Below are 27,877 nucleotides of genomic sequence, written 5' to 3' on the forward strand. Positions count from 1 at the left end.
CCGCTGCTCCCCACAGCAGTGTACTTCGTCGATCTGCCTGTTCTGCTCCACAATCTGTCTCTGGTGAAGCCTCTCACCGCCCCTGAGCCTCTGGCCTGTACCCCAGTTCTGTATGCACAAGTAAATAAATCTAAAAAAAAGAAAATGTAGATATGCTCTGAACTCAGATGAATTTAGGTTGAAATCTCAGTTTTGCTGTTTATTAATTGGCTGTGGGTAGAGGTTGAATAATTTCCCTCTGGTCCTCTATTTCTTCTTATTTCTAGCATACAGGTATTAATAGAATTTACATTTACTTTTGTTGTTGTGAAGCATAAATATAAAGTGTCCTAGTATCACTCCCTGTAGGGGTATATGGGAGTTCTCTCTCCTTTATTCAGCATGTATATGCTGTAAAGCATGGTTGTGCATTTCTACCGTGGTGTGTACTAAATAAAGGTATTGTGCTAAATAAAGACAGAACTATTTATAAAGTATACCCACCTTCTCTCCACTTTATTTTGTTTGGGATAAGAACTCCTAACACAGGCTCAACCAACCTCACCAGTGCTTTTTGTTGTTTTGTTTTGTTTTTTAATAACAGCCATCTCACAGATGTGAGGATGTGATCATAAAATGTGCTTTGATTTGCATTTCCCTGGAAAGGGAGAGGACGGGAGATAAAGGGAGGGGAGGTTATGAGCAAGGAGGACAGCAGAGTGGACATGCACCTGGGGGTGTACTGTCAATGGAGTTAAGTGTGGAGTAACTAGGATCTCACATTTCAGCCTCTATTGGTGGACTTAAAAAAACGGAGGAACAGAAATTAAATCATGGAACTAGAAGAACTATGTGTAAACAGTCAGGAAGCTGAGTCAACCAGAGATTTCTAAAATTAACAGAAGTCAGGGGTAGGGGCTCTCTCTGTGTGATTCCACAGCTGGCAGTGTGTTTCTTCTAGAAGGTTGTCTCTAACGTGGATGTCTTAGAAATCAAAATCTTAATGTCAAGTATTTCCACTATACAGGAAAAATGGTATGCTCTGTCTTCCCTTCTTCCTTTTTTGTTGTATTCCTTTGTGAACTGATCTTTTTCTGTAGTTGTATGCTTTGAATCTTTTCTGTTTATTTGTTTATCTACCAAATGTTTTTTTGCTTTGTGGTTACCATGAGTTATATAAAGCCTCTTAGAATTACAACAGTGTCTTTTTAAGTTAACAACTTGATGTTTGCATGCAAACGTTGTAACCTTTTACTTCTCTCTTCGCCTCCCTTTTATGTTTTTAATGAGAGTTTACTTCTTTCTATATTGTGTATACATTAAAAAGCATTTCTAGCCATGGTTATTTTTAATGTTTTGCTTTTACATCAGTCTTTAATCTTTATCATAGCAGTTGCAGTTCAGAAGCATGTAGAGCAGTGTACTCACCATGATGAGGATTAAATGTGTTCTCACAGTTAAGGTTGCAGCTATCCAGAGGCACCAGTGACTATCAAGGTCTTTGTTGGCAAAGGCTGATGGAGACCTCTTGATCTCATTTCCCACCATGAGAAAATGAGAACATTTATGAGTAAGGATTCCCTCTGGCGTTGGGTCTCACTCATGGTTGCACTTGTGGTTGCAGTGACATTTGTGCCTGCTGTGTGGGTACTTATGTGGGCAGCTTCAGAGTTGAGGTTTAGAAAGCAGGAACCTCTGAAATACCAGTACAGCTGGGTCTTTAGCTCAGGCACAGGGAAACTACGCAGCTCAAGAATGTGCAGTGTGGCATTCTCACTGTGTCAGTGACTCTGCTGTCCTAAGCATAGGTGCTGTGGAGTCGCTACAGAGCTTGTGTCTAAAGAATGAGCATATGCAGAACAAGCATGGCTCTGGGGTCCTGGGGTACAGCTATAACCTATGACAGTGTCTTTGGAGTTTGAGGTGTATGTGCATGTGGTGGTATAGCTACAGGGTCTAGAGTGTAGGTGCATGCATAGGCTTGATGAAGTGGCAACCTTAATCCTGAAATAGCAGCTCCTTGAGGGTGGATATGTGTAATGATGTCTCCTTTTCCAGAAGTCTGTTGACAATGGTTACTCATGTCCTATCAGAGAAGACTGCTGGGTTCTGCGCCCATAAACAGTAGAAGGACCTCTCCTATGAAAGCTGCAGGGGGTCTGGAGTTGCTGTCTGCCAGAGGTGATAGTGTGAATTACAGAATCAATGATTGCTGGGGCCTCTGCAGAGTAGATTACTGGTGACATGAAGATACCTGCTGCATGATTGCTACTGATAACATCACCCCTTTTTGTTCCTCATTATCTTTAGGTAACTCAACTAGCCGATCTCCCCAGTAATCCTATACATGTGGTTATTCTACTTGTTTTCATCCCATTGTGTTGCTACAGGTTCTTATGGACTCTTGAAGTCTCCCAGGGCTACTTTTTCCTCAAGAGTGGTCTGTTAGTTTTTTGTTGTTGAGAGACAGTTGGTAGCTTCTACTCCACAACTTTGATACTATCATTCCCAGATACTCCTTCACCATGCTGAATTCTTACTTGTTTGGAAGGAGAGAATTGGCAACATGTGACGTCACAGGAACTCCTCTACAAATATCTGCTGTGTGATAGAACAGCTCTGGTTCATTTAGGCTCAGTAATGGGGCACCTTTGCTTACATATACATCAGCCAGGTACAAATAGCCTCTACTACTACTTTCACTTTCCTCCTATAAACAACTTATAAACAAAACAGGGTCAGACTTAAGACAACTCTAAATTATTTGGTCCTCAGTGAAACATAACTCTCCAGGATAGAGATTTCAACTCTATCTTTTTATCAACTTGTTAAAATCAGAAATGATTTTGTGATTTTTTTTCACAATACTCTCCAACTTCAAGATTCATTGCATTTAATATGATCATATGATGTATGGTAAGGTGATATTTGAAAATATAACTTTTAATCATTATTCTTTCACAACTGTAAAGCAATTTAGGGTCAAAGTGAGTTATAAGTTTTCAGTTCTTATAACTAGACAAATTAATTCAAAACTTGCAGATTTCTGACTGTCAAGGAAAATCTGCCATACACAATGGAATTTATTTGAAAAATCCCTTAATTAGTTTTCCTCTTAGTAAAAAGAAAAATCATTAGTTCAATTTGAACTCCCCTTGGTTCTAGTGAAATAGGATTAGCTATGTTACACCTCCCTATTTTTTCTATGAAAATAGCTAGAAATATATTAACATAAAAGAATACTTGAAACATGATGAAAGTAGATGCAAGCCTTTCTTTTAATAATAAACTCCCAGGGCATATTTTATGAGGGTATCAAGAGCAGTAAATTGTTTTTTAGTATAATTAGAAAATTTGTGTTATCTAGACCAAATTGAGGTTTCTTTATTCTTGGGGACATTTTATCATGTAAATGGGAGTGAGTCTTGCCACAGGTCTCAAAATGAAATTTTGGTGCTTGTTCAAGTTTATCTTCTGAATACTCAAAATCTGTGCATAGAAAGCCCTGTTTTTAAAATAAAGTTCTTTGCTAATTATGACAATGTATGTTGTGCTAAATTATGCCAATATATATTGTATAGATATGTATTATAGAGAAATTTACAGCTTTACAGCATTCTAATGTAATCATGGCTAATTATAAACTATGAAAATTTGTATTATATTTCTCTACCTTTATAAAATTAACAGCCTTTGATAATTTCTTGATCTCCATCTCTTATTGTATGCATTCTTGCTGTGTGATTCGCTGTCCCCTTGTTCTTTTAAAAGATGAATATCTTTTCTTGTATATTTGACTGTTATACTTCCTGTTTTCAGATTTGTATATTTTTAAATTTATGAATCAAATTATTATCAAAAGAAAGGAGAGAGATGTAAACACAGATAGCTTACAGAAACACTTTTGAAGAGATTATTAAAACAGGATGGCTCTCTGTCACTTTTACTTGTAAGCTTTCACCTCTCAATATGCCTGAAGGACCTTTTGGTTTCTAACTGCTCCTCTATTTTCATATATTCATATATTTCAGTATATGGCTTTGATGGCTTGAGTCCAGGGTAACACATTTGTATGTGATACTGTGTTTATCACAGAATATGTTCATGAAATTGCAGCATGAGTTAATAGCAAGTGCAATATAAGAAAAAAGAACTAGGTTATCTACTGAGATTCCTTATGAGTATACTAGAAGAAAAAAAAATGATGCTGTCTTACTTGTTGTCAATACAAATATACACAAGGAATTTTAATTATGTAATGAGGAGATCAGGAGAGAGGTCAATTCTGAACTTTTTCTCATTGGAAAAATGTCATGTCAACCTGTAAGTAATTATTCTTTGACCATTTCTGTTTTTATAATCACCTTTATGGGAGAGTTAAGAAAAGAAAAAACACTGACTTTTTCACTGCTTACTATGAAAGATTCCATTAGGGACACTAAAATGAGTCCGGGATTACTTACTTATGTATTTCTTACAGTCTGATTACTTTGTCCTCTATTTCCCTGTTCCCCTAGCTGCAGTTTCTTAGCTTCTGCCTTGCTAGTTCATCTCATAGGTCAGCTGAGCTTTCCAGTTCATTTCCTTTTCCTGAGAAGACATCAATTTTCCTATAGGGTCTATCTGATATAAGCAGGCAGTATTCAAATAGCCTCAGCCACATTTTACCTGGTACATTCTTACGAAATTGAGCATGTTTCATTATCCTGTAATTTCATTATATCCTAGAATTCCTCTAGTCTCTCACTCTTCCCAATAAACTCATTCAATCCTTGGTACGGGAGTTAAGTTTCAACACTACAAAACTATTGGCAGCTGTTGCTGCATGAGTTCGATCCCCAGCCAGGGAACTAACCCACACAGCACGGCAGACCTCTCCTGTTCCCTCATAGGGGGTCAAACTCAGGCTGCTATGGTTGGCAATAGCTTGATAGTGCTGAGACTTAACCTCTGCTCCATCAGCAAGACCCTGCTGATGAAGAATATGAGGCTCATCTAATTGTCACATCAACTTTATCTGTGAGGAAACACACCCCAAATGATGACCTAATTTGCACCAAGTCAAAGTTATTGAATATCAAGATCTAAATTTGCAACCAATAGGCTGTATAACTGAAGAGACAAGACCTGTGGGGAGATTACCTCAGAGAATCTAACAGGAGAAAATCCTTTGCTTATATTAAGTTTTTCGGAATTTCCATTTCTAAATGTTTTATATTATTTAAATTAAATATGATTAGGATTAACTTTATATTGTACTGAGAAATAATTTTAGCTCTATAGGAAATAAAATTTTGCAAAGATGAGAGCCATGTTTGGTCATTTGTTTCTATCTTATTTATTTCTATGGCATTTATTTCAGCTGCTATTTTGGGACCTAAATATTATGATTCCACTTATATTACTTTCTTTTTCCCTCAGAAACTTTTATAATATTTATCTACTTAAAGATTCGACTAGTCATATGTAGTCACTTCATATTAAGAACTGACTACATAACCCAGCAGGTATCAATGAAAAAGAAAAAGGAAAAAAAAAAAAAGAAAAAGAAAATCCTTTAAAAAAAAATAAAAGTCAGGGCCCTCCCTGGTGGTGCAGTAGGTTAAAGCACAGACTAAGAAGCTAAAGCCACTCCAGCATGAGTTCGATCCCCGCCTGCCCTGGAGGTGATCCACATGGTGCGGCAGACCTCTCCTGACTGGCCTGCTACTTCCCTCAGCAGTGTACTTCATCAGTCAGCCTGTTCTCCCCATTTTGTCTCTGGTGAATCCTCTCACCACCCCTGCACCTCTGGCCTGTACCCCAGATCTGTATGCACAAATAAATCTAAAAAAAGTCATAGGCCCTCCCTGTTGGTACAAGGGTTTAAAGTGCAGCACTATGAAGTTATCTCAGCCACTGCAGCACAAGTATGATCCCCAGCCTTGGAGGTGGCTGACATAGAGCAGCAGACCTCTCCTGACCCGCCCCTGCTCCCCTCAGCAGTGTATCTCAGTTAATCTGCCTGTTCTGCTCCGTACTCTGGTGAATTCTCTCACCAACCACACCTCTGGCTGTACCCCAGTTCTTGTATGCATATATAAACAAATCTTTTAAAAAAGAGTCATAATTTTAAGACAGCAACAAAAGGATATTGAGGCAAACAAAGACCCATTCCTAAATAACTACATAGGTTACACATCTTCAATTGAATCTACTTCTCATACAGTTTTATAAACATTACTGATAATATTCTTAGCAGAAAAGTATAATAAAATTATATTTAATTATAATAATTAAATGAAAGTGGAAATTTGTATATACAAATTGCATACATATACATATATAAATTCTCTTTTGCTCTAATTTGATATGATTGAGAGATATATTTAGTATTATATAATAATGATCCTCTACAGCCTCTTAAAATATGTGTTATAGCTTACTAGAACTTGAAAAATGACATGGGTGATTCATTCTTTATAATGGGATATAGGTCAAAGGGAAGAAAAGTGATTTAAGAATTCTTGGCCCTCCCTGGTGGCACAGCAGGTTAAAGCACTGCACTAAGAAGCTTAAGCCAATTCTGCATGAGTTCAATCCCCACCTGCCCCGGAGGTGACCACATGGCGTGGCAGACCTCTCCTGACCTGCCCGCTGCTCCCCTCAGCAGTGTACTTCGTGAATCTGCCTGTTCTGCTCCCCACTCTGTTCCTAGTGAATCCTCTCAGCCTCTGCATCTCTGGCCTGTACCCCAGTTCTGTATGAATAAATAAATAAATCTTTAAAAAAAAAAAGAATTCTTTTGGTCTCTTCTTCATTGCTTGCACAGTCATGTAATAATCACAGAATGTTTCTACTAAGTCTGCACTAATTGTGACCAAACCACAAGCTGTTGAAGAATAATTCTGGAAATTAAGTGTAACAAATTAGAAATTTTATATATGAATAGCATATATTCTTTAAATGTATATACAGATTATCAATAGAAAGAAATTGTTTGATTTAGCTAATAGGAATTTGTCACAGAGAAAGAGAACTCACACCAGCAATTTTATATGTCTTAGAAAAACCAAATCATACAGTTCTAGTTTTAATATTAATCCTAAATATGGTATCTTAATATATATATATTCAATCCATCAAAGAACTACTAGAAAATAAATTTATTTTGTATTTTAAATTTATCAAGGATTTCTAAACATAAAAATGTACTCTTTCTTCATATTTCAGTCAATTAATACCTACTTTTGATATTGCAATGTCAGGGAGGTAGTAAATTGGGTTGACTTGATTAGTAAATACTGTAAGTTTGGTTCCATCAATTTTTTTTAACAAATATGACCAAGTTTTAGTTTTTTTTTTTAATTGGATCTATAAGAAAACAAGATAACTTTTTCCATTATTATTGCTTTCCTAGAGGCAGTTCTGCAGCTATGATTATAAATAAACTTCTATTATCAAGTCTTATTTCCCACAAGACAAGGAAAAAATTCATCATTAGTTTTCCCTTGTGTAAGTTTCATAGTTTCTGGCAATATGTAAACCTTAAGAGTTCATGTTCTCTGTTTAGAATTCTTAAAGCTTATTTTTACTTCCAGAAGTTTCCTTTTTGTAAAATTTTTCAAGGAAATTTGTGATGTAAAAGATGCCAAATAGGCTATAAAAAAAATTTTGGCCAAATGTTTAATGAGTACTTATATATAAGAATATAAGCTAGTTATGGTAGAAATTGAAATATAAAATATTGCTTTAAATGCCACCTAGAAGCTGACAATCTGTTAAAAGAAATCAGAAACTGAAACATAATAATTCACTCAACTATTCAAAAAATATTTATTGAACACCTAATATATTTGAAGTTCTATATTTGATACTTATAATTTGACAGTGGCAACATTATATACAATTCTTAGCCTCACCAAGCTTACGGTCTTGGGAAAGACAAGCAATCAAATAATCACACAATCAAACATAAAATTTCTACTGTGATAAAAGTCATGAAGGTCACAGTGATGCTGTGCTTAAAAGGGGGTGATTTTGACTCTCTTCTATCTTTTCTCTTTCAGCCTATTCAGACAAGGCAGCCTGAGTGATCCTTTTAAAAATAGATTATCAGAAAATGTCACTTCTCTGCTCCAAAACCTATCATCTCATTCAGACCAAAATTGGTCATTTCCTCTTAAGTGTAATTCCCACTCTTTCCTTATTCATTTTTCTTCAACTGTAAGACTCTTGAGCATACCAAGCATACTACTGTCTCAGTGCCTTTGCCTAGGCTGTTCTTTCTTAGTGAGTGAATAACTCACTCTATATTAGCATCTTAAAGTTCTGCTTCAAATGCTATTTCTACAGCCTTGGATAAATCCCTGGTACTCTGCAATCTCTTGCCACCTTTATCTATCTCGATCACTCATTATATAATCCATCTATTGTTTATTCACTTTGCTTTATCATCTGTGTCCTGTACTAAATATTAGGTTAACAAATACAAATACTTTTTTTTTTCTTTCTCTCCAATACCCCTGTTTCCTTCGACAGAGCCTATGTAGTAGATGCACAGTTAACACTTTCTGCTTGAATATGGCTGTAGTCTTAGAGATTAGGAGAGAATAAGTGGCTTACATTTCAACTAATAAATCAGGAATCTAAGTAGAGGCTAATCAAGTTGAGAAAGCAAAATATAATGACTAAGTGGTTTACAGTAACAGAGTAGTACTAACAAAGCAATGGTAGAGTGCTGTGGACTAAGTGATTTACACATATAAACTCTCAATTCTTAAAAACAACTATGCAAAGTAGGTAAAATTGTTTCTGCTTTATGGATTAAAAGTTGAGACACACAGAATTTCCATGCAGAGGAAGGTGTATATACAAAATGTTTTTCTGGATGTAGGAGATACAGTAAAAAGATAGTACATGCATATGACTAGAGCCAAGGGACTTGTGGTAGATAAGGAATACATCTGAAGACGTATGAGTCCATACCCCTAATTCATGAACAGCATTGTAAGCCAGTATTACCATTAGCATTCAGGGATTGCCAAAGGATCACCAAAATTGTATGTTCTAACAGGGGTCAGCCATTCATTCACAAAAACAAAACAAAACAAACAAAAACAAAGCATAGTTAGTGTGAAAGAATTTTAGTAGAATTAATGTATATAGAGACAGATCAAAGGACAATAGTTTCCCAATAGAACACCCAAAGTTATCCATGCAAAGCCAAACAGGCTTGGCCTGAAACAGGGTCACTGAGATCTAAAAGCTTGACACAAGTTTAAGGCACCTGTAGAAGGGAACCATAATACAGGGGGGAAAAGGGGTCAATTAAATCTGGGGTGAAAGTTACAAAATAAAAATACAAATCAAGATAGCAACGGCCATTACCAACTTAACAAATTGTCTTTCACTTATGTGTCTCTTCTCCATGTGTGTCTCTTCCAAATCCCCCAAGGCCTACTGCAATTCCAAAGCTGAGAAGCAAAATGGGTCTCTAATCTCTAGTATCTTTCCTCTTGGTATATCTTCCACATTCCCCAAGTCCCTTGTGTAAGTCCAAAGCCCAGAAGCAAGTACCCTTCTTTTCCATATGTCTCTCCCACTCCTGCTGTGAATTTCCCTGAGCCACTTCCTTTCTTCATTCTATGGCTTCCCCTGTCTGCTCAGCTCTGCTCCTCCTTAGCTGTGGCAGGGAACATGGTACCACCCCTTTTTATGGTGTTTATCTCTGCCACATTACCACAATGAAGTAACATAATTAGATTTACTTCTAGAATGACAACATATTTCTGTGGGGGAGGCCAAATTTTCCTGACCCCTCTGACTTCTGGGTTTTTCTTGGGCTAGTTGAATATTCAAGTAATACCACGCAGATTAACAGAAAAAGAAAACAATTCAACTTTGTACATATGGGTAGCCAAAGGCATGAAGGGTCTGAGGACAGAAAGATAAAGTGGGGGTATGCCTAAGTTAAAGAATGAAACAGGAATTTGGGACTTCAAATGAGGAAGGTATAATTTTAAGTGATGAAATGAAGAGCAGATATTCACTAATTAGATGTCTTTCTCGTCATCTAAATGTCATTTAGATAAAAAGATTACTTCTGGTAACAGTCCTAATTCTAGATAAAATCCTCAGTTTATATTTTTCTATGTAACTAAGAGAATACTAGTATTTCTCTTGTATCTGCAAGGCTCAATTGATTTCAGTTTGCAATAATTTATATGCCAAAGTGGCACATCTTTGGGAGGCCTCTTTTGAAACTTTTTACCTGATTCCTCAGGAAAGCTCTTTATGCCTGTTATAATTAGGTAAAATCCCTTTTACTCTCATAATTTTCATGGGTTGGATGGTAAAGTGACTTTAGGTCTGTCTCCTAAGTGCAATAAGAAGACATCGAGAATGGGTGGTATTCTCAGATCCCCATTCTGAAAAAATAACTTTGACTACAATGTTAAAAATAAACCGAATTAAAAAAATGTATACAGAGAGCTGTAATTTTCCCCCAGTGTGAATGATATTAGTAAAGAAGGATAACCAAGAACAGATTTGCAAGTTACTTAGAAGCTTAAATCAAATAAATTTGATAATGAGTTATACATAAGGGGAATGTAGAACAAAAAGGGGATATATAACAAAACGGGGATGTATAAGGGGATGTCAACAAAAACTTCTAATTTTTTGGTGTCAGCAAATAGATAAAGATATTTTGTTCATTGTGATGGGAAGCAATGGGAGATGATTATGTGTATATGTGTGTGTAGACCATGACGTGAAGGTTGAAGATCAATAAATGTGAAAATTTTAAATGTCAGTTTCATGATTAATCATCAATAAGAGTTCTAGTCAATAAGTAGCTTTTCATTGTTTAGATATGCCACAGTTTTTATTGATCCACCTATTGATGGACATTTGAATTGTTTTCAAAAGTTATAAGGAAAGGTGCAATCAGACATCTGTATCTCTTTGCTTGGACATACGCTTTCATTTACTTTAGGAAAATAATTGAGTATGATAAGTGAATCATTTACTAGGTTTGCATATAACTTCTTAAAGTTATATGCAAACTATTCTCCAAATAGTATACGATTTACAATCCTATTAATAGTGTATTAATAGTCACAATTTCTCTATATCCTGACCAACACATATACTCAGTCTTTTCATTTTTTTCATGTCATGACAATTTGCTTGACATCTTTGCTTGGGGACCATTCTAATCTCTTTATCCTCCAATTTTAAAAGATCATTTTAACTATCCTAATAGGATATGCAATGATCTTTCAATTTTAAGGCATCCATTTTAATTTCAACTATCCTAATAGAAGTGCAATAATACCTCATTTTGTTTACAATGTAGATTTCTCTCATGGTCAGTGAATTAAGCATTTTTTCATTTTTTGATTGCTATTTTGTCTACTTTCTTTTGTGGCGAGTCTTTTGATATATTTTTTTTTGCCAATCATATCATTTCATCAGTGTGTTTAGAATATATTTTACACTAGATATTGAATTCTAAGATACCATAGTTTTTCTTTTCCTACTCTAAATTATAATCTCATTACCTGATCACTCGCATTATTTCTGACAGGAAATCTTCTGGTTTTCCAGTGTTTTCTCCTTAGCGAATGTGTATTTCTCTAACTGCTTTTAAGGTTTTCTCATTATCACTGATATGAGGCAATTTAGTCATGATTTTTAATTTTCTTCTGCCTGTACTCAAGGTCTATTAACTTTCATGTATTTGTGGGTTTATAATTTTGGAAAAAATTCTAGCTTTATTTAAAAAGTATTTTCCAGTCTCCTTTCCAATTACATGTGTATTAGAATAATACAAATCCCAGAATGGGAAGTGAGAGAGGGATCTGATACCCTATCCAGGAAAATAATAGAGAAAAATTTCTCACTTGGGGAGGAATTAAATATAGCAGTCCATAACACTAAAGAGACTTAGTTACCTAAATGCATAAGACCTCTAAGACGAATATTAATGAAAGTGGCAAGAGTTCAAGACTAAGACTGTTGAAAGGGGCCAGGGTGGAAAAGCAGATAACAAACATTTTAGCATCAGTTTTATATCATACTCTGAGCAGAAACTCTATCAGCAAAGAGGGAATGGAATGATGTATTCAAAATATTCAAAGATGAAAACTGTCAGCCAAGAATACTCACTCCTATAATATTTTCTTTCATCTATTAGGGAGAAATAAAACCTCCACAGCAAAGAAAGCTGAAAGCACTTTCAATCCCTAGACCTTCCCTACCAAAAAAAAAAGTGTTGAAAGGTACTGCTATGTAAATCAAAATGAAGACAAGTTACAAAAAATAAAATAAATAAAACCTAAAAACTAAAGAAAGAATGTGGTAGCAAATATCCAGATATTTATAATCAGTCTAAATTTAAATGAACTGAAATCTTCAGTCAGAAGTCAGATAGTAGGTGTTTGGCTCTGAAAACAGAACCCATCATTTCTGTTGTCTTCAAGAGACTTATCTGAGCGCAAAAGATAAACAAATGCTCAAAGTAAATGATTGAAAAACCATCTTACAAGCAATAGAACAAGAAACAGCCATGCCTATATAAAATAAACTTCCAGTTTAAAAAGATAACAAAAGACAGGGATGGACATTATAAAATGATTAGGGGCCCATGCACTGTTAGACATAATACTCAATATATTTGAATCAAAAGAAGGAGAACTGAAATATGTAACTATTAGCAAACCTAAATAAAAATATTGGTATCAACAGAGTAGTGATAAGTGAACTTAACACTTCATTTACAACAATGGACAGGTCAACCATACAGAAAATCAATATGGAAACAATAGCCATACTTGAGGAATTAGACTAAATGAAACTACTACATCTTTATAGGTCACTACATCCCATAGCTGAGTACACATTCTTCTCAAGTGCACATGGAACACTGTTCAGGATCTCTACTATGTAGATATTGAACAACACAGTACTGAATGACTATTGCATTAATGGGGAAATAATGGAAGAAATTAAAATTTACCTAACAACAAATGAATATGAAGAGATGGGTCCCCATATGGGGCACAACAAATACAGATCACATCAAGAAACAAAAAAAGAGCTCAAATAGGTAACAGAATATTACACCTTCAGGTAGTAGAAAAAAGTAAACAGATGAAAAGAGGAAAATAAACCAAATTAGAGCAGAAATGAGGACCTTAGTCACAAGAAAATCATTTGCTGGGTGGTTCTTACACTCCTCTGTGATTATGATTTACAGAGTGGATGGAATATGGGAAGGAACATCAGTGAGAAGCAGCCTAATATGTACTCCAATTGTCAAGTCTCTACAATTGCAATATAGTGAAAAATGTGTCTTTGGCAAGCTATATAAATAAATCACAGAAGAAAAAAATGTGGCTTTTGAAATGCATAGAACATGATGTATCTGTAACATAGTGAGCACTGAAATCTTGTTTTCTCAGCCAAGGGTTTTAAAATAAGACACTTACATAAGGAAATGCTGAAGAAATACATTTATATGGAAAAAATAGTACAGCAATATGATAGTTATCTGAAGGTTCAGAAAATTTTGTACCTCGTTTCTTAAAAAAATGTTTTCCATCAGCTTCCTTAACAAGTATTCCTTTGTTCTCTTTCCTTCTTAGGTAACTCTTCTCTTTCCTTTGTTGATTTCTAACCTTTTCACATTTTACTATAAATATTCCTTAAATGTCTCCTCTTGCTTTATGGAAGTGGTGTTATCTTTTGGCTTCATTTGTTACCTCTATAAAATTATACCTTTTGTATCTCCAACCTTGACCTCACTGCTTTTTCATCCATGAAATTTCTGCTTATGTTCTCATTTCCTAAGGAGTGATAGTTATATCACTCCTTTTTTTATTATGTGCATATAAAGTTAATATATCTGTAAGTTTTAGTTCTACAACTTAAAAATATAGAATTATTTTCTAAGTCATTTTGACCAAATTTAATTTTTACCTGAGATAATGAGAGAAAGATCACATAAGATATCTTTTATTTATGTGACAGCCCTAAGAAACTATTTTCCAATAGGTTTTGTACACAAATATTTAATTAGAGCTAATTCTGGTTAAAAAAAAAAATGGAAAAAATATTCAGTCAGTATTTTTAGTGAAAAACTCTAAGTACATGATAGAGAGTTCTGATCTAACTTTTGTAGTGGGTGCCAAGAAGTGATATATTTTGGGGCCCCTCCCTGGTAGCACAATGGGTTAAAGCACAGCACTGTGAAGCTAGCCATAGTCACAAGTTCAATCCTGTCTTGGGAGGTGACCCACAAGGCGCAGCAGACCACTCCTGTCTTGCCCACTGCTCCCCTCAACATCGATCTGCCTGTTCTGCTCCCTACTCTGGTTCTGGAAAAGCCACTCACCACCCCTGCGCCTGTATCCCAGTACTGTGTGCATAATAAATAAATCTTAAGAAAATGTGATATATTAAAAAAAAAAACAAAGTTCTATAGAAATTAAAGTATAAAGTCAAAAAAAGTACTTACTAGATCTAAAACAGCTTCTATCACTTAAAATTTATTCTAAGAAACATTCATTTCCAGTGCAAATGGCTAAACAATTATTGACATCCTTGTTACATCTTTAAACAATTTGAGAATTATGTTCATGCCTTGATTGAGTGATTGGCCCCAATGGAAGCAACTTGTGGTGTTGGATAATTGTGCATCAAGATGCTAAGGGAGTTGGGAAATTATAATTCATCTGAGAAACCAGTAGTTGATGTTCCCTACTTCTTAAATTCATGAAGTAGACAGTAGCTATCATTATGTCCTACTCTCATAGTTTCTTTGTCAATAACTTGCATCACCTTTTCCCTCCTCAGTTCTCCAGTGTTCTAAGTCTTATACCTCTACCAATTGCTAATTCTAAACTCCATTCTCCACTTCAAAGTCACTCTACTACCTCAACTCATTGCATCCCATCTCTCTCCTTTAACTATTGCAGTACCCTATTGACTGACCCTACTTCCATTCCTGGCTATTCTTCAATCCGTTTGCTATATTATTATTAGGATCTTTTAAATATACAAATCAAATTGGGCCTTCCATGGTGATGCAGTGGGTTTGAGCATTGCACTGCAAAGCTAAGCCAAGCTATTGTGGCTTCAGTGTGAGTTCAATCCCTGGCCTGGAGGTGATCCACATGGTGCAACAGACCTCTCCTTTCTTGCCGGCTGCTTCCCTCAGCAGTGCATTTGATCGATCTGGGTCTGCCTGTTCTGCTTCCCACTCTGTTTCTGGTGAATCCTCTCACCACCCCTACACTTATGGCTATTCTGTATGCATAAATAAATAAATCTTAAAAAAAGAAGTTGAAATATTAAAAAAATATATATACAAATCAAATATGCTTTTCTTCCACATAGGGAAAAAATCATATGGTATTTTTCTTTCTCTCTCTGATTTACGTAATTTAGCATAACACCTTCTACATTTAGTCATCTTGTCACAATGGCAGGATTTTATCATTTTATATTAATAGCTGAGCAATATTCCATTGTAAATCTATACTACATCTTTATCCATTCTATTACCAGTAGTAAAAAAAAAAAAAAAGGCAATACAAAGCTGAACTCTTAGATTCAGCGAATAGATTAGTGGTTACCAGAGAGAGGGTTGGAGGTTAGGTTAAATACATAAACAGGGTCAATTGTATGATGATAGATTTGTGTTGGTGATCATAATGCTGTATATCTGAAGCATATATGATTGTTACATCAATGAAAATTTAAAGATATTTCTCTTGGTAAGCACTATGGAAAAAATTTAGGTAGTATCTTTAACCTTTTATCATAGTCTATGAGACTTTCTAATATCCCTTACCACACCAATTTAAAATGGTTTAGACTTTTTTTTTTTCACTCAACTTGGTACAGTTACTTGTGAGGGTTATTCTGATGAATATACAGTGTATATGGGTATCCTTGGAAATTTGCATTAAGTCCCCATTAGGGACTGTTGTGATGGTTAAGAATTGCTACCTGACCCCAAATAATAAGAAACAAAAAAAGAAACAGCATGAGGTCTTATGATGATTTGTATTCCCATAGATCTAAATTTAAACTCTGGCCCACTTTATACAAACTACATAAATCTGAGCTTCATTGTCCTTGCATTTTTTAATAAGGCTGTTAATAACAATTCCATAAAGTTGTTACGAGGAATAAATGAAATATATATTCCCATTTAGGTCACATAGATATTCTCAGAGCACACATTCAAGAAATATCAGTTCTCATTGCCTTACAATACTTCATTCACAATAATAGCAATCAAGGATAGGTGAAAAAGATTAGAGAAATGCAGGCGATTTTACCAACCCAAGGTAAAGAAGTTGGGAAACAGAGTGACAAGTAAACAGGAAAATCGTGTGTGTGTGTGTTGTAGTAATAGTAGCAGTGAAGCAACTGAAGTAGTAACAATAGTAATAGTAAGTAACGTCGGAAATCAACCAGAGACTAATGGGGCAGGAGAGATCTAATAGTTTAGTATCACTGATTGAACACTTACTTTTATATAACAAGCATTGTGCTGAATGCTTTGCATTTATTAATTAATATAAATAAAGCAGACAAAGGAGATAAAGGGAAAAAGCAAGTGTCAGTGAGGAGTGAGCAATGTAAGGAACAGTTCAGAGATGAATACAGAAAGAGGTATCACTATATAAGAATAAGGTAGGGGTAGGGAACAAACTCAAAGATTATGATGTCAGTTAATTTAAAGGACATAGGATCTGAAAGGATAAGGCAAATAGAAACCAATGTTGAAGAAATAGTAATAAACGCAAACACCAAAAGCATCCTTTGGAATGAGCAACTTGGAGACTTTGATGTCATTTTCTAAAGAAATTCCCTTGGAGTAGTGAGGTCTGAAGTCAAATTCTAGCGGGCTGAAGAATGAATAGGTGATGAGGAAATGTGGACAAAAAATACTACTCTTGTAAAATTTAGGAGAGAGAATAATGGTTTTGGAGCATAATAGACAGTTGATTACTGAATGTTAAAACTGGAAATAACTGAAAAATTATAGAATCTAAATCAACTTGCATCTTACTGTTTTGAGAATCATTTTTAATTCTTAACATGAAAACATGAGAAAATATTTTTCTTTAAGCTTTGCTATTCATATTTTCCAATAAATGAAAATACCTATTATTCTAAGATAGCCTCTGGTTCTGCTCTCATAAGTTTTAATAATAAAGGTTAGATAAAAACCTAGAAAAGAGAACATTTTTTCTATTATCAAAATTAAGTTTCAAGAAAAACATTGACAACTATAAATTTGAGGAAGACTCAAAAAATATGATGAGATATTACTTAAAATTGGATTTCAAAATACAGGTATTTAATGATTGTCTGCTAGGTATTAGACACTGTACTTAATTTTGACACTTTTTACTGAGATTGATTGGCATTTCATTCCACCTAAAATTTATTCTATTCTGCTTCCTTTTCCCTTGTATATTTAGTTCCTCTTGAATTGATCATTTTTAAGTCACCACTGTTTAATGACTTTAATACTATGAAAGATGAGGGAGAAAAAAAGGGAACAAGACAAATAAGTTAAAGTCATATAGTAGGAAAAACAATTGCAAGCAAGAACAAAGAGGACCTTTCTCCTATAGGCATTAGTTTTAGAGTCTAATTTTAAATACAGTCTGACTATTTTAGTCAAATGAAAAGGATTTTACTGGAAGTCAGAACTTCATACATTTTATTGAGACAAGTTTAGAACATGAAAAATAGTTTAAAGTTTTATATAATAATGGTTTACCTATATTGATAATTTAAAAATCAAATTGTAAGGATACATAATTATTCAGAGAAGGATAGATCAATGCAGAAAAATGTTTGACAGGTTTCTCATGGAGAACACAAGAACTGAAATTGGGCTTGAGATTAGGTATATGGCACACATAGAAAGAGAAGGGGAGATTTCTCAGAAAAAAAAAAAAAGAGCAGAGGCCCTCCCTGGTGGCGCAGTGGGTTAAAGCACAGCACTGAGAAGCTAAAGCCGCTTACGCATGAGTTCGATTCCCGCCTGCCCCGGAGGTGACCACATGGCGTGGCAGACCTCTCCTGGCCCGCCCGCTGCTCCCCTCAGCAGTGTACTTCCATGATCTGCCTGTTCTGCTCCCCACTCTGTCTCTGGTGAAGCCTCTCACCCTCCGCAACTCTGACCTGTACCCCAGTTCTGTATGAATAAATAAATAAATCTTTAAAAAAAAAAAAGCAGAATTTGTAAATGTGTTTAAATTGCAGCCTGGAAATTGAAAGGACTCTACTTGGTTCTTAAAACAAACAAACAAAAAAAAAATCTGTAAATAGTATTTTATGCAATAACTTCTTTAGTATCAAAATAAGGTAATTTGATCAATTTTATTTGCTCAGATAACAACCACAAAATTAGAAGCACTTACGGAGTTTATCCTTCCGTTAGTAAAAGGTACCTAGTTATTAGGCAAACAAACCTTAATAAGATAATGTACATAAGACTCAATAAAAATTCCTGGCATGGAATGGACAGTTGAGATTTACTAATGGTTAATCTGAAATAAATGATTAATTCTTATTGAATGGAATTAAAATTTCTATCATATATTTACAGTGTTTAAATTTCCTGATGACTGATGGTAGGTACATATCCCAAATATACGTGGGTGATTAAAATGAGTTATTGTGTAACTTCATGGCACTTCATGAAGTAGAAAAATGTAAAGTTGATTTGTAAACTTTTTAGATTCTAGAGCATGGAAAATATGTATAAAATTATTTGCTAAATGTATTTCTTAAGTATTCTTATGAATGCATCTGATTTAATTGTTTCTTTTTCAATAAAGGTAACATTGGTATACAACACTAAATGTCAGTATTATGAGCATATATATCTTAGCCACATGACAAAGCATCTTTTTCTATCACATATTACCATAAGGCTATAGAAGGAAAGCACTTCCCACTATGATTTCAAAATCCAATAAATATTTCCATCCATATACATAATGTGAACTTACTCAGATTATTCTCATTTACATTGTCCCAATGGAGAAATATTTCTTGAATTTTAAAACAAATTTAAGATTACAGTTCATTATGACTGCATAATTTCATTAAAACTTACATTTTGAGAGTTTCTCAGAAAGCTTACACTTCACCATTAATGATGTTCAGTCAAAAGATTGACTTTCTGAATAACTGGAGAGGTGCAAACGCAATAGGAAAAAAAAATGCTTTAGACTATTTATTGAAGCCTAAGAGCTATTAAATTTTAGAATGAAAGTAAGTTCTGGAACCAGCCTAAGAAACTGGGCTCTCTATGTTAACATTTGAGAAGTCTTTTTACAATAAAAATCCATGCTGTTGACTTTATTTCATGCTTATTTAAAATAAGAGAAATTATAAAAAGCTTCATTTACCTTGATCACTTGTGACCGCCTTTAAAGGATCCTAAGATTGAACTCCCAGACATGTGAAGTGGAAGATACAAGGCATTTGATATAAATGGCTCTGGCATTCATTTCCAAGCCAAATCTACAGAGCTTCTACAGACAAAAACTTCCTCTTATCTGAGACTGAGTCAGTTAGTTCATTTATTTAAAGGTTAGTGTTAATGAGATCAAGGTCACAGGAGGGATCTGAAGGAAAGAAACTTTGAAGTCAAATTGACCTGGAGTCGAATACCATTTCTGTTCTTTAATATTTTTATGGACTTCAAATGAGTTGCACTTGCCTGAGGCTATTTCTTCACCTTAAAAATGGGAGAGTAGTACCTGCCTTGTGTGTTTTGGGGAGGACTACAGGATTACCATTGATTCCCATATTTCAGGGCCTGGCACATAAAATGCCACCAATAAATGTTAATTGTGGCTTTAGTATTTTATGAGAAGCGCTGTACATACTGTGTATTCTATTGATCATTAGTCAGCATTATGCCATTATGAGCAAAATATTTGTTCTGAGAATGTGTAGACTATACACCTTACTTACATTTTTTATATAAACCAGAAATTTCAACAGTTCCAACAAAAAAAAAATCCTTATTCTTTTATGTGACAGCTATAATTGGTTCTAATGCTGTCTTAGTTATTGAATAAATGTCAAGAGTCAGCATATAAAAATCATAGTTTGATTCATATATGCTCAATAAATTGTGTTGCATGAAAAATTGGATGATTGAATGAACTATTTGAAACTATGGAGTATACAGAAACAAAGCTTGAGGCAAGAGATTAAAGTTCACTTCCCTGCTAACATTAACTTGCTTCATGAGTTGGAGAAAATTTTTAAATCCTCTATTTCTCTGTCTTCCACTTTAAAACACAGGATTTGATATGTAATGACCATGATCCCTCTTCAGTTCTGAGGGTTATAATTCAAATAGTCAAGGAAACTTAACCTTTGTTGTAATTTATTTATAGAAGCATAAGTTTTGAGCACTTAGTAAAAGATGAAAGATTTATACAGTTCTGAAGAGAAACCAGAGTATTTATCTGTGTTTTTAGATCCCATATTTCTGTTTCTCTTCTGAGTCTTAATAGAGCTTTCCAACCTCAAAAAGTATGTTATTTGATGAACTGAAGAATATTACATTAGGAAAACCTACAACAAAATAAACATCTGAAAGAAATAACTCCAATTAGTTTTCCACAGAAAAAAAGAATTAGAGATGAATACATTGGCAGAAAAAATTTGAAAAAGCAGCAAATTTGTTGGAAATCTATGACTTCCAATGAAGATGGTTTGTCAATAACCCCTGGAAATGAATCTCAGATACATTTTATCTTTTAAATTTTTTATCTTAGTATGGGTAATAAGACATGCATATACATTTTTAAACATTTTAAATAGAATGAAAGAAACTTACTTTTTAAAACATTTTAAATGGAATGAAAGAAACTTACACGAGATATAAGAGTAGAGAAGACAAATTCAACAAGTCAGTTGGCAAGGAATGGAAAGAAGTCAAAGAAATCTTGCAGGAGATGGCATTTAATTTGGGTTTAAGCACATGTAGATTGGGCAGAAAAGAATCCTTGGCTCAGAAAATAGTGAGAACAGAGATTCAAAGGAGTGGGAGTCAGCATGCAGGTTGACCACACACCTGGAGAAGGGCAGTGCATTTCAGGAGAGCGACTCCTGAAGAAGAGGTATATTTGGTGGTTTTAAAATTAATTTTGATTAGCAAATGGCCAAATCATGCTCCTAATTGAGCTCTCTTTCTAATCCAGGCTGCTGATGTGCTGCTGCAACACGGAGCTAATGTCAATGTCCAAGATGCCGTTTTTTTCACCCCATTGCACATTGCAGCCTACTATGGGCATGAGCAGGTAAGTCTGATGAATTTCCATAGGTAGGGGCCACTTGCATGTCGTAGGCGGTTTTTGAACTGGCTTAAAGGAAATATATTCAGATAGCATTTGAACTATTATTACTATATCCTTCATCTTCACCCTGATGAGCTAATAGATCCTCAGAAATATTGCAATTGCTGTTTTAATTCCTTTTCACTGTTACTATATAAAAGGGAGGCTTGAGAGCACCCTGACGAGGGTTTGAAAAATTCTTAGTTTGTGACCATGTGTGAGTTAAATAATCTTTTTGATCTCTAATTTCTTCATTAATTAAATGTGGAAAATATTAAAAGTACCTACCTTACAGTTTTGCCTGAGGATTAGAGCAGATTGTTTAACAAATGCTCAACAGATGTCACTGAAATAATAATAACAATTACAGTGGATAAAGGCCTTCCCATCAGTTCTTTGAAACATGTTTTTCAGAAATTGTTTCCCCTTTTTTATTGTTCTAGGATATAATGGCTTTAAAATATCTGCTAAAATATGTTTACATTCTAATCTCTAGAATCTGTGAACGTTACCTTAAAAGAGACTTTGCAGATGTGATCAAGTTAAGGATCTGGATATGGGGAGATCATCTGGATAGGCCTAATTTAATCACAAGGGTCCTTTAATTAGAAAGCATGGAATCAGACTGACTAATAGGAGATGTGACAATGGAAACAAGTGATTAAAGTGATACCGAGATAGAGCTGCTAAGGAACCCAGGAAGTCTATAGTAGCTAAGAAAGCAAGAAACATAAATCTCTAGAGGAATGAAACCTGCCCATACACCTTGAATTTAGACTTCTGACTTCAAAACTATAATAAAATAAATCTGTGTTGTTTTGACCCAATAAATTTGTGGTAATATGCTCTGGTGGCAATAGGAAACTAATACATGAATAAGCTAGATAAGCTAAATGTGCTTTAAATATATAACTATATAAGAGATAAATATTTTTAATATTTGATATTATGTAATGAAGTAACAATATGAACAGAATGCTTTGAAATTTACAATGTACCCTCATTCAGTAAATATTATGTGTCCCAACTTTATGAACTTAATATGTTACCATCTGAGTGAACTCAAATTATGGGGCAGACACTATATTAAGAGTGCTTGTGAGTTTATTTTTTTTAATTGACACAATCCTGAAATCAGTTATTATTTGCTTCTTTTTATCAATAACATTGATGAAGCTCTCTCAGCTCAGGTGGCTCAAAGAATTAAATAGACTCAAATAGAACGTAAGTATGAATATGTTCAGATAGGGCAAAACTTAACTGTTTTTTATACCGTTTTTACTTTCCCACATTTTGTATCACTATGTCTCTAGTCTTCATCACCTATGGACTCAAGTTTTATTTTTTACCATCATGGAAGCCATGTCATTGTTTCTCCTGAGAGCCCAAGTTGAAATGCAAACTTCCTTGTGTGTCTGCTCTGTCCTAGCCGTTTGCCTTCATTTCTTTGCTAGCTGGCATATGCTTGGACACTCTCAAACTTGTGAAGCATGACCTTTAGCTAGGGAAGATTGCTCATTTCATTAATGTGCTGCTTGGAGGGCACTGGAGTGCACTGAAGAGCTGGGAACTGAAAATGCCTTTGAAAGTGCAGGGTCCAAAAGCCCAGGTACTGAGGAAACTTCCATATTTTTCTTAACTTCAAGCACAGACAGGATCTACACAATGAATATCATTTGTAGATTCATCCTTTTTGGCGATTAACCTCATCACCTAGCAGAAATATAAAGAGCTCCTGTGCATGTTGGATGGAGAGTTAATGTGTTTACTTTCCCTAAATATATAGTCACAGTCTTATGAAATTATGCTAAAATGAGCATGGCCCTTTTATGATAAGGGAATATCCACTTTCTGTGTGCAGAGACAGCACAGAAGTAATTTATGGATGCTATTGTCATTTGCTAAAATATGCTGACTAGAGAATGGTACATTTGATATATAAATGTGCCTAATGTGCCATGTTCCTTGCCATTTGTTTATTTACTTATTTTTAAGTGGAAGAGTAGATGTTCTGTACCACTTTATACCAAGAGCAATATTTTGTAGGCATATAATAATAGTGCTTAATAGACGATCTATTTCAAAGATAGTTTAAATCTGTCCATTAAAAAGTCACATAATCAGAATTTATAGACTCTGTGAAAGTGGAAATATCTGCTTAGGGCTGCAAGGCTCTTGAGACTAAACTCCTACTGTTCTGATTTCTCTTGAATTAAATATTGGCCTGTTCATTAGCCAACACAGGAATAAAGTGTGCATGCTCCATATTTGGTGCTGCTGCTTCTACTAACACTTACTATCAGGCACTTATCCAAGTATATGACTTATAATTACTTGTTTAATTTTCAGAACAATTCTCTGAGGTAGAACCATGCTCATTCCCAGCCTGTGGTAAAGAAACTCAAGTCTCAAAGGTCAAATAATTTGTTTGAGGTGACACAGCTAAAAAGCACAAGCCTGATTTAGAGACCCTATTCATTTTCCACTAGCTCAATTAGAAGTTCCCCCACCTCTCATCCAGTTAATTTTTTGCCTAGAATTTCTATCAAATATGTACCAAATTTTTGAGAGGTTTCTGCCCAAGACATGTTAATTTGATGCCATAGGAAAAATAGTTTTAGGTTTAGAACTTGAATTCAATTTACTGACATCTCCATGCCCAGGACATTTAAGAAGTGTCTTTTAATAATACAGATATATCCTACCTAACCACTTAGGATTGCTGTCATGATGTCTTAAATTCCAATGTCAGGTTTAGAGAAATTACTTGGGTTTCTTAGTGATTAAGTGAATTGAAGTCATCCTACAAATTACCTGAAAACAACTCTGGAAAACTTGTAAGTCACTTAATACTTGATCTCTCTCTGTCCCTTTGGAAGTGATGTCTTAGCTAACAGGGGAATATGCTGAGGACTAGTGCCTTTTATTCACAGAACTCCAATAGCAAGAAGACTCTCTGTAACCTATGGTTGGAACAACCATGAAAACTCTGCTGGCTTTGGCCAGAAGAACACTTCAGAAAAGATTGGTTAAAGATTGTTATGGGTGACTTCAGAGAGGTTAATTTATGTACAATAGAAATCCAACCATGAACTGCTCCAATTTTATCTATCATTCTCTGTGTAAGTATTCCATAATCTTTAGGCCAGGTGGGTCAAGATTCTCTGCTATTTTCAGGTAAAACTAATGAAAGGGGAGATCCTAATGATATGTCCTCTTCTGTGTGATAGAAAACTTTGCATTATGGCTTGACTTTTGATATGAATTTCAAATGAATGGATCCTTCAGGTAACTCGCCTCCTTTTGAAATTTGGAGCTGATGTAAATGTAAGTGGAGAAGTTGGAGACAGGCCCCTCCACCTAGCATCTGCCAAAGGATTTTTCAATATTGTGAAACTCTTGATGGAAGAAGGCAGCAAAGCAGATGGTAAGATTGTATATTGAGAAATCTTTGTTATTTTTTACTTTATATCTTTTTACTTTTACTGCCCTTATTTAAAGGATAATCTTAAAGGCAGTTATTCCTGTACTCATGTACTAATTTGTTCTTCAGTTCATAACTTATTTTTTTTTTTTAAAGATTTATTTATTTATTCATATAGAACTGGGGTACAGGCCAGCGATGCGGAGGGTGAGAGGATTCACCAGAGACAGAGTGGGGTGCAGAACAGGCAGATCGACGAAGTACACTGCTGAGGCGAGCAGCGGGCGGGTCAGGAGAGGTCTGCCACGCCATGTGGTCTCCTCCGGGGGCAGGTGGGAATCGAACTCATGCGGAAGTGGCTTAAGCTTCTCAGTGCAGTGCTTTAACCCGCTGCGCCACCAGGGAGGGCCCATAACTTATTTTTTAATATATTAATTAAACCTACATGTGAAGTCTTCTTGACACATCTTAACTCTTAACATTAGGTGCTTTAGGATAAATAAGGGGTAGATTTTCTTAAATATTTTTTTGTATATATTGTTTTTCACCAATCATTTCTTTAATGAGTAAAATTTACATAAATAAAATTCTCAAGTCTAAATTGAATATTTACTTATGCATAGATTTATGCAAAAACTGTGTAGATCAATATAGAATATTTTCATCTGAAAGTTGAACTCTGGAAAATTTCCTTGTGCCTTCTCAGTAAAGAGCTTTCACCACTAAAGGTAATGAATATGCTGGCTTTTCTTGCGTAAGGTAGGATTTACTGTTTTTTAGTTTAACCGTATTTTGTGGCTATCTTCTTTTGGCCAACATGATGATATTGACATTTATCCATGCTGTTGCATGAATCATAGCTTCCTTTTTTCATTGATGAATATTATATGAATACCCCACAATTTCTTTGCCCATTGCTCCATTAGTTGACATTCATATGTTTCTAGTGTTTGACTTTTATGAATATAAAATTTCAATTTTTTTGTAGAATGTATTTGACTTAGGGATTGTTTTAGATTTGGGGAATCTAAATCTAAAATCTGGTTCAAAGGGTATGCATTTTTAGCTTTTTAAGAGGTTTTAGATGACTTTCCAAGTGTTTGTACTGCATTTTACCTCTACAGCATTAAATGAGATTGTCAGTTCCTCCTTGTCTCTGCTAATATTTGACACTACTGTTATTTTTAGTGGAGATAGTGTGATCAGGTTGGGGGGGATATTTAGAATACACAGAAAGATTTTAATTACAGTTAATAGAATAATATTTTCCATAACTTTTAATGTTTAACTATAAAATTAATTCTGTAAAATTGATTAAAGGTAGAATCATGCACTCTTACTTTATTGAAGCAATATTTAAGTAGCCAAAGTATGGACACAACCTAAATGCCCAAAAACAGATGAAAAAAAATATGGCATATATGCACAATCAAATATTACTCAGCTATAAAAAAGACAAACCCCTGACATTTGCAACAACATGGAGGGGAACTGGAGGGAACCGTGCTGAAGCAAAATAAGTGAGGAGAAAGAAAATGCTGGATGATATCATTTTTATGTGGATTGTAGAGAAACAAAACAAAGTACCAAATAAAACCAAACAAATCACAAGCCCTAGAAATATGACTGTAGAATGAGGCTACTAGAGGAGGGAGGAGGAGGAGAGCATAGTGGAGAGGAGGCACAAACACAGGGGAGGGGTGGAGGACTATGGCTTGAGTGTGGTAACTTACACCTGAAGGGGGTGTTCCATAGTTCTAAATCATATATAACTTTGTCAAGCAACATTACCTCAATATAGTAAGAGACTGAAAAAAAGTCACCTTTTTCTATTCTTCACAAACTTTATATTTTGACAAAAATGTGCCCTGTTATATCTTGTCATTAAATTCTCTCAGGCATAGTCAACATTTCCTCCATTGACCCCCAAGAGATCTAATTAAAAGCCCAGCTGTAAGAGCTGCTGGCCTTTGCAGCAGAAATGATGCACATTTCCAAAAGGACAAGGTTGTCAAAGCTCTAAACTGCTAGTTTCATGGTCCAAAATTCATATCAACAGTCATTTAATAAAACTAATCAATGTTTCTAACTAGCTTCCTCTAAAGAAGCCACAGAGACCTCTGGAAACAATGATGGTGAAGGTGTGAGGAGGGAAGTTTCCATCTTGGCTACAAGGATTATTTTGTTGTGACAACTTTGCAAAACAGTTCGTATCATTTTCTGCAATTCAGTGTGTGATTACTCAGATATCTTTTCCATGGAATTATCATAAACAACTTGTTTTGTCAGGATGCAAGGAATGCTGTTTATTGGACCTTGTTTAAGCAGTCCGTTTGATCCTGTTAGTTTAGAATAGGCAGAGGTAACACCCGTGTGAACCAGTGAACACCTAATTGTGTTTTTGAAACAGCCTCATTTTTCCCCCCAAGGGTCATGAACTGCATCATTTTTTCCTTTTATTATCAATGCCAACTTCAGCTTTTTATTCCTCTGTGTGACTCCAAAGCTCAGTGGTGTCAAAATGAGTGTCATTTGTGATCAGCAAGTCTCTGGGATCAAAGAATTCTTTTACAAAAAGCATGGAAATGTGTGCTGCACCCAAATTCCCCATCTCAGCATCATTGATATAATTTTTAACATTTTCTTTCTGTTTCACACAAGCACTCCATGCCTCCTACTCAATCATTTAAAATATCAAGAGATGGTATGACTCAGTTTTTTGACTCAGTTATTTTTATTTCCTTCTACTACATCCTTTATAGTAAATCCCTTTTGCACTTCAAGCAATTGCAGCAAATAAACCAAAAGATCTATTGTGCTGACCAGACACTGTATTGTTCTTATTATCAGCTAGTTCACGTATTCCAAAATGTACCTCAGCCTCCAGATGATTTATTTTAAATCTGGACCTTGCCTATGATAAATGGACATTAAAAAAAGATTAAATGAATGACCCCAAAAGGAGTACAACTTGAAATCTAGTATTTACAGTATGTTTCCATAGTAACAGAATGTCACAAATGAAAATAAATTCAGGTTACAAAATCAGCGACAATTTAATTCTGAAGCAACCTCTTCGATTTAGCATGTTTGG

The 27,877-nt window shown here is 34.9% G+C and overlaps 1 protein-coding gene across 1 annotated transcript in view; it reads left to right on the forward strand.

Annotated features, from left to right (window-relative positions):
• The window catches only part of LOC101621241 (serine/threonine-protein kinase TNNI3K), a 242,120-nt gene that overhangs the window by 45,385 nt on the left and 168,858 nt on the right, over positions 1-27,877 (forward strand). Inside the window, exons 6-7 of the mRNA XM_004679519.1 lie at positions 21,225-21,323; positions 24,648-24,786. Of these exons, the coding sequence (XP_004679576.1) occupies positions 21,225-21,323; positions 24,648-24,786 (238 nt within the window). The remainder of the gene's footprint in view (positions 1-21,224; positions 21,324-24,647; positions 24,787-27,877) is intronic.

Source organism: Condylura cristata, unplaced genomic scaffold (assembly GCF_000260355.1).
Source record: "Condylura cristata isolate star-nosed mole 26May11 unplaced genomic scaffold, ConCri1.0 scaffold00008, whole genome shotgun sequence".
Classification (NCBI taxonomy): domain Eukaryota; kingdom Metazoa; phylum Chordata; class Mammalia; order Eulipotyphla; family Talpidae; genus Condylura; species Condylura cristata.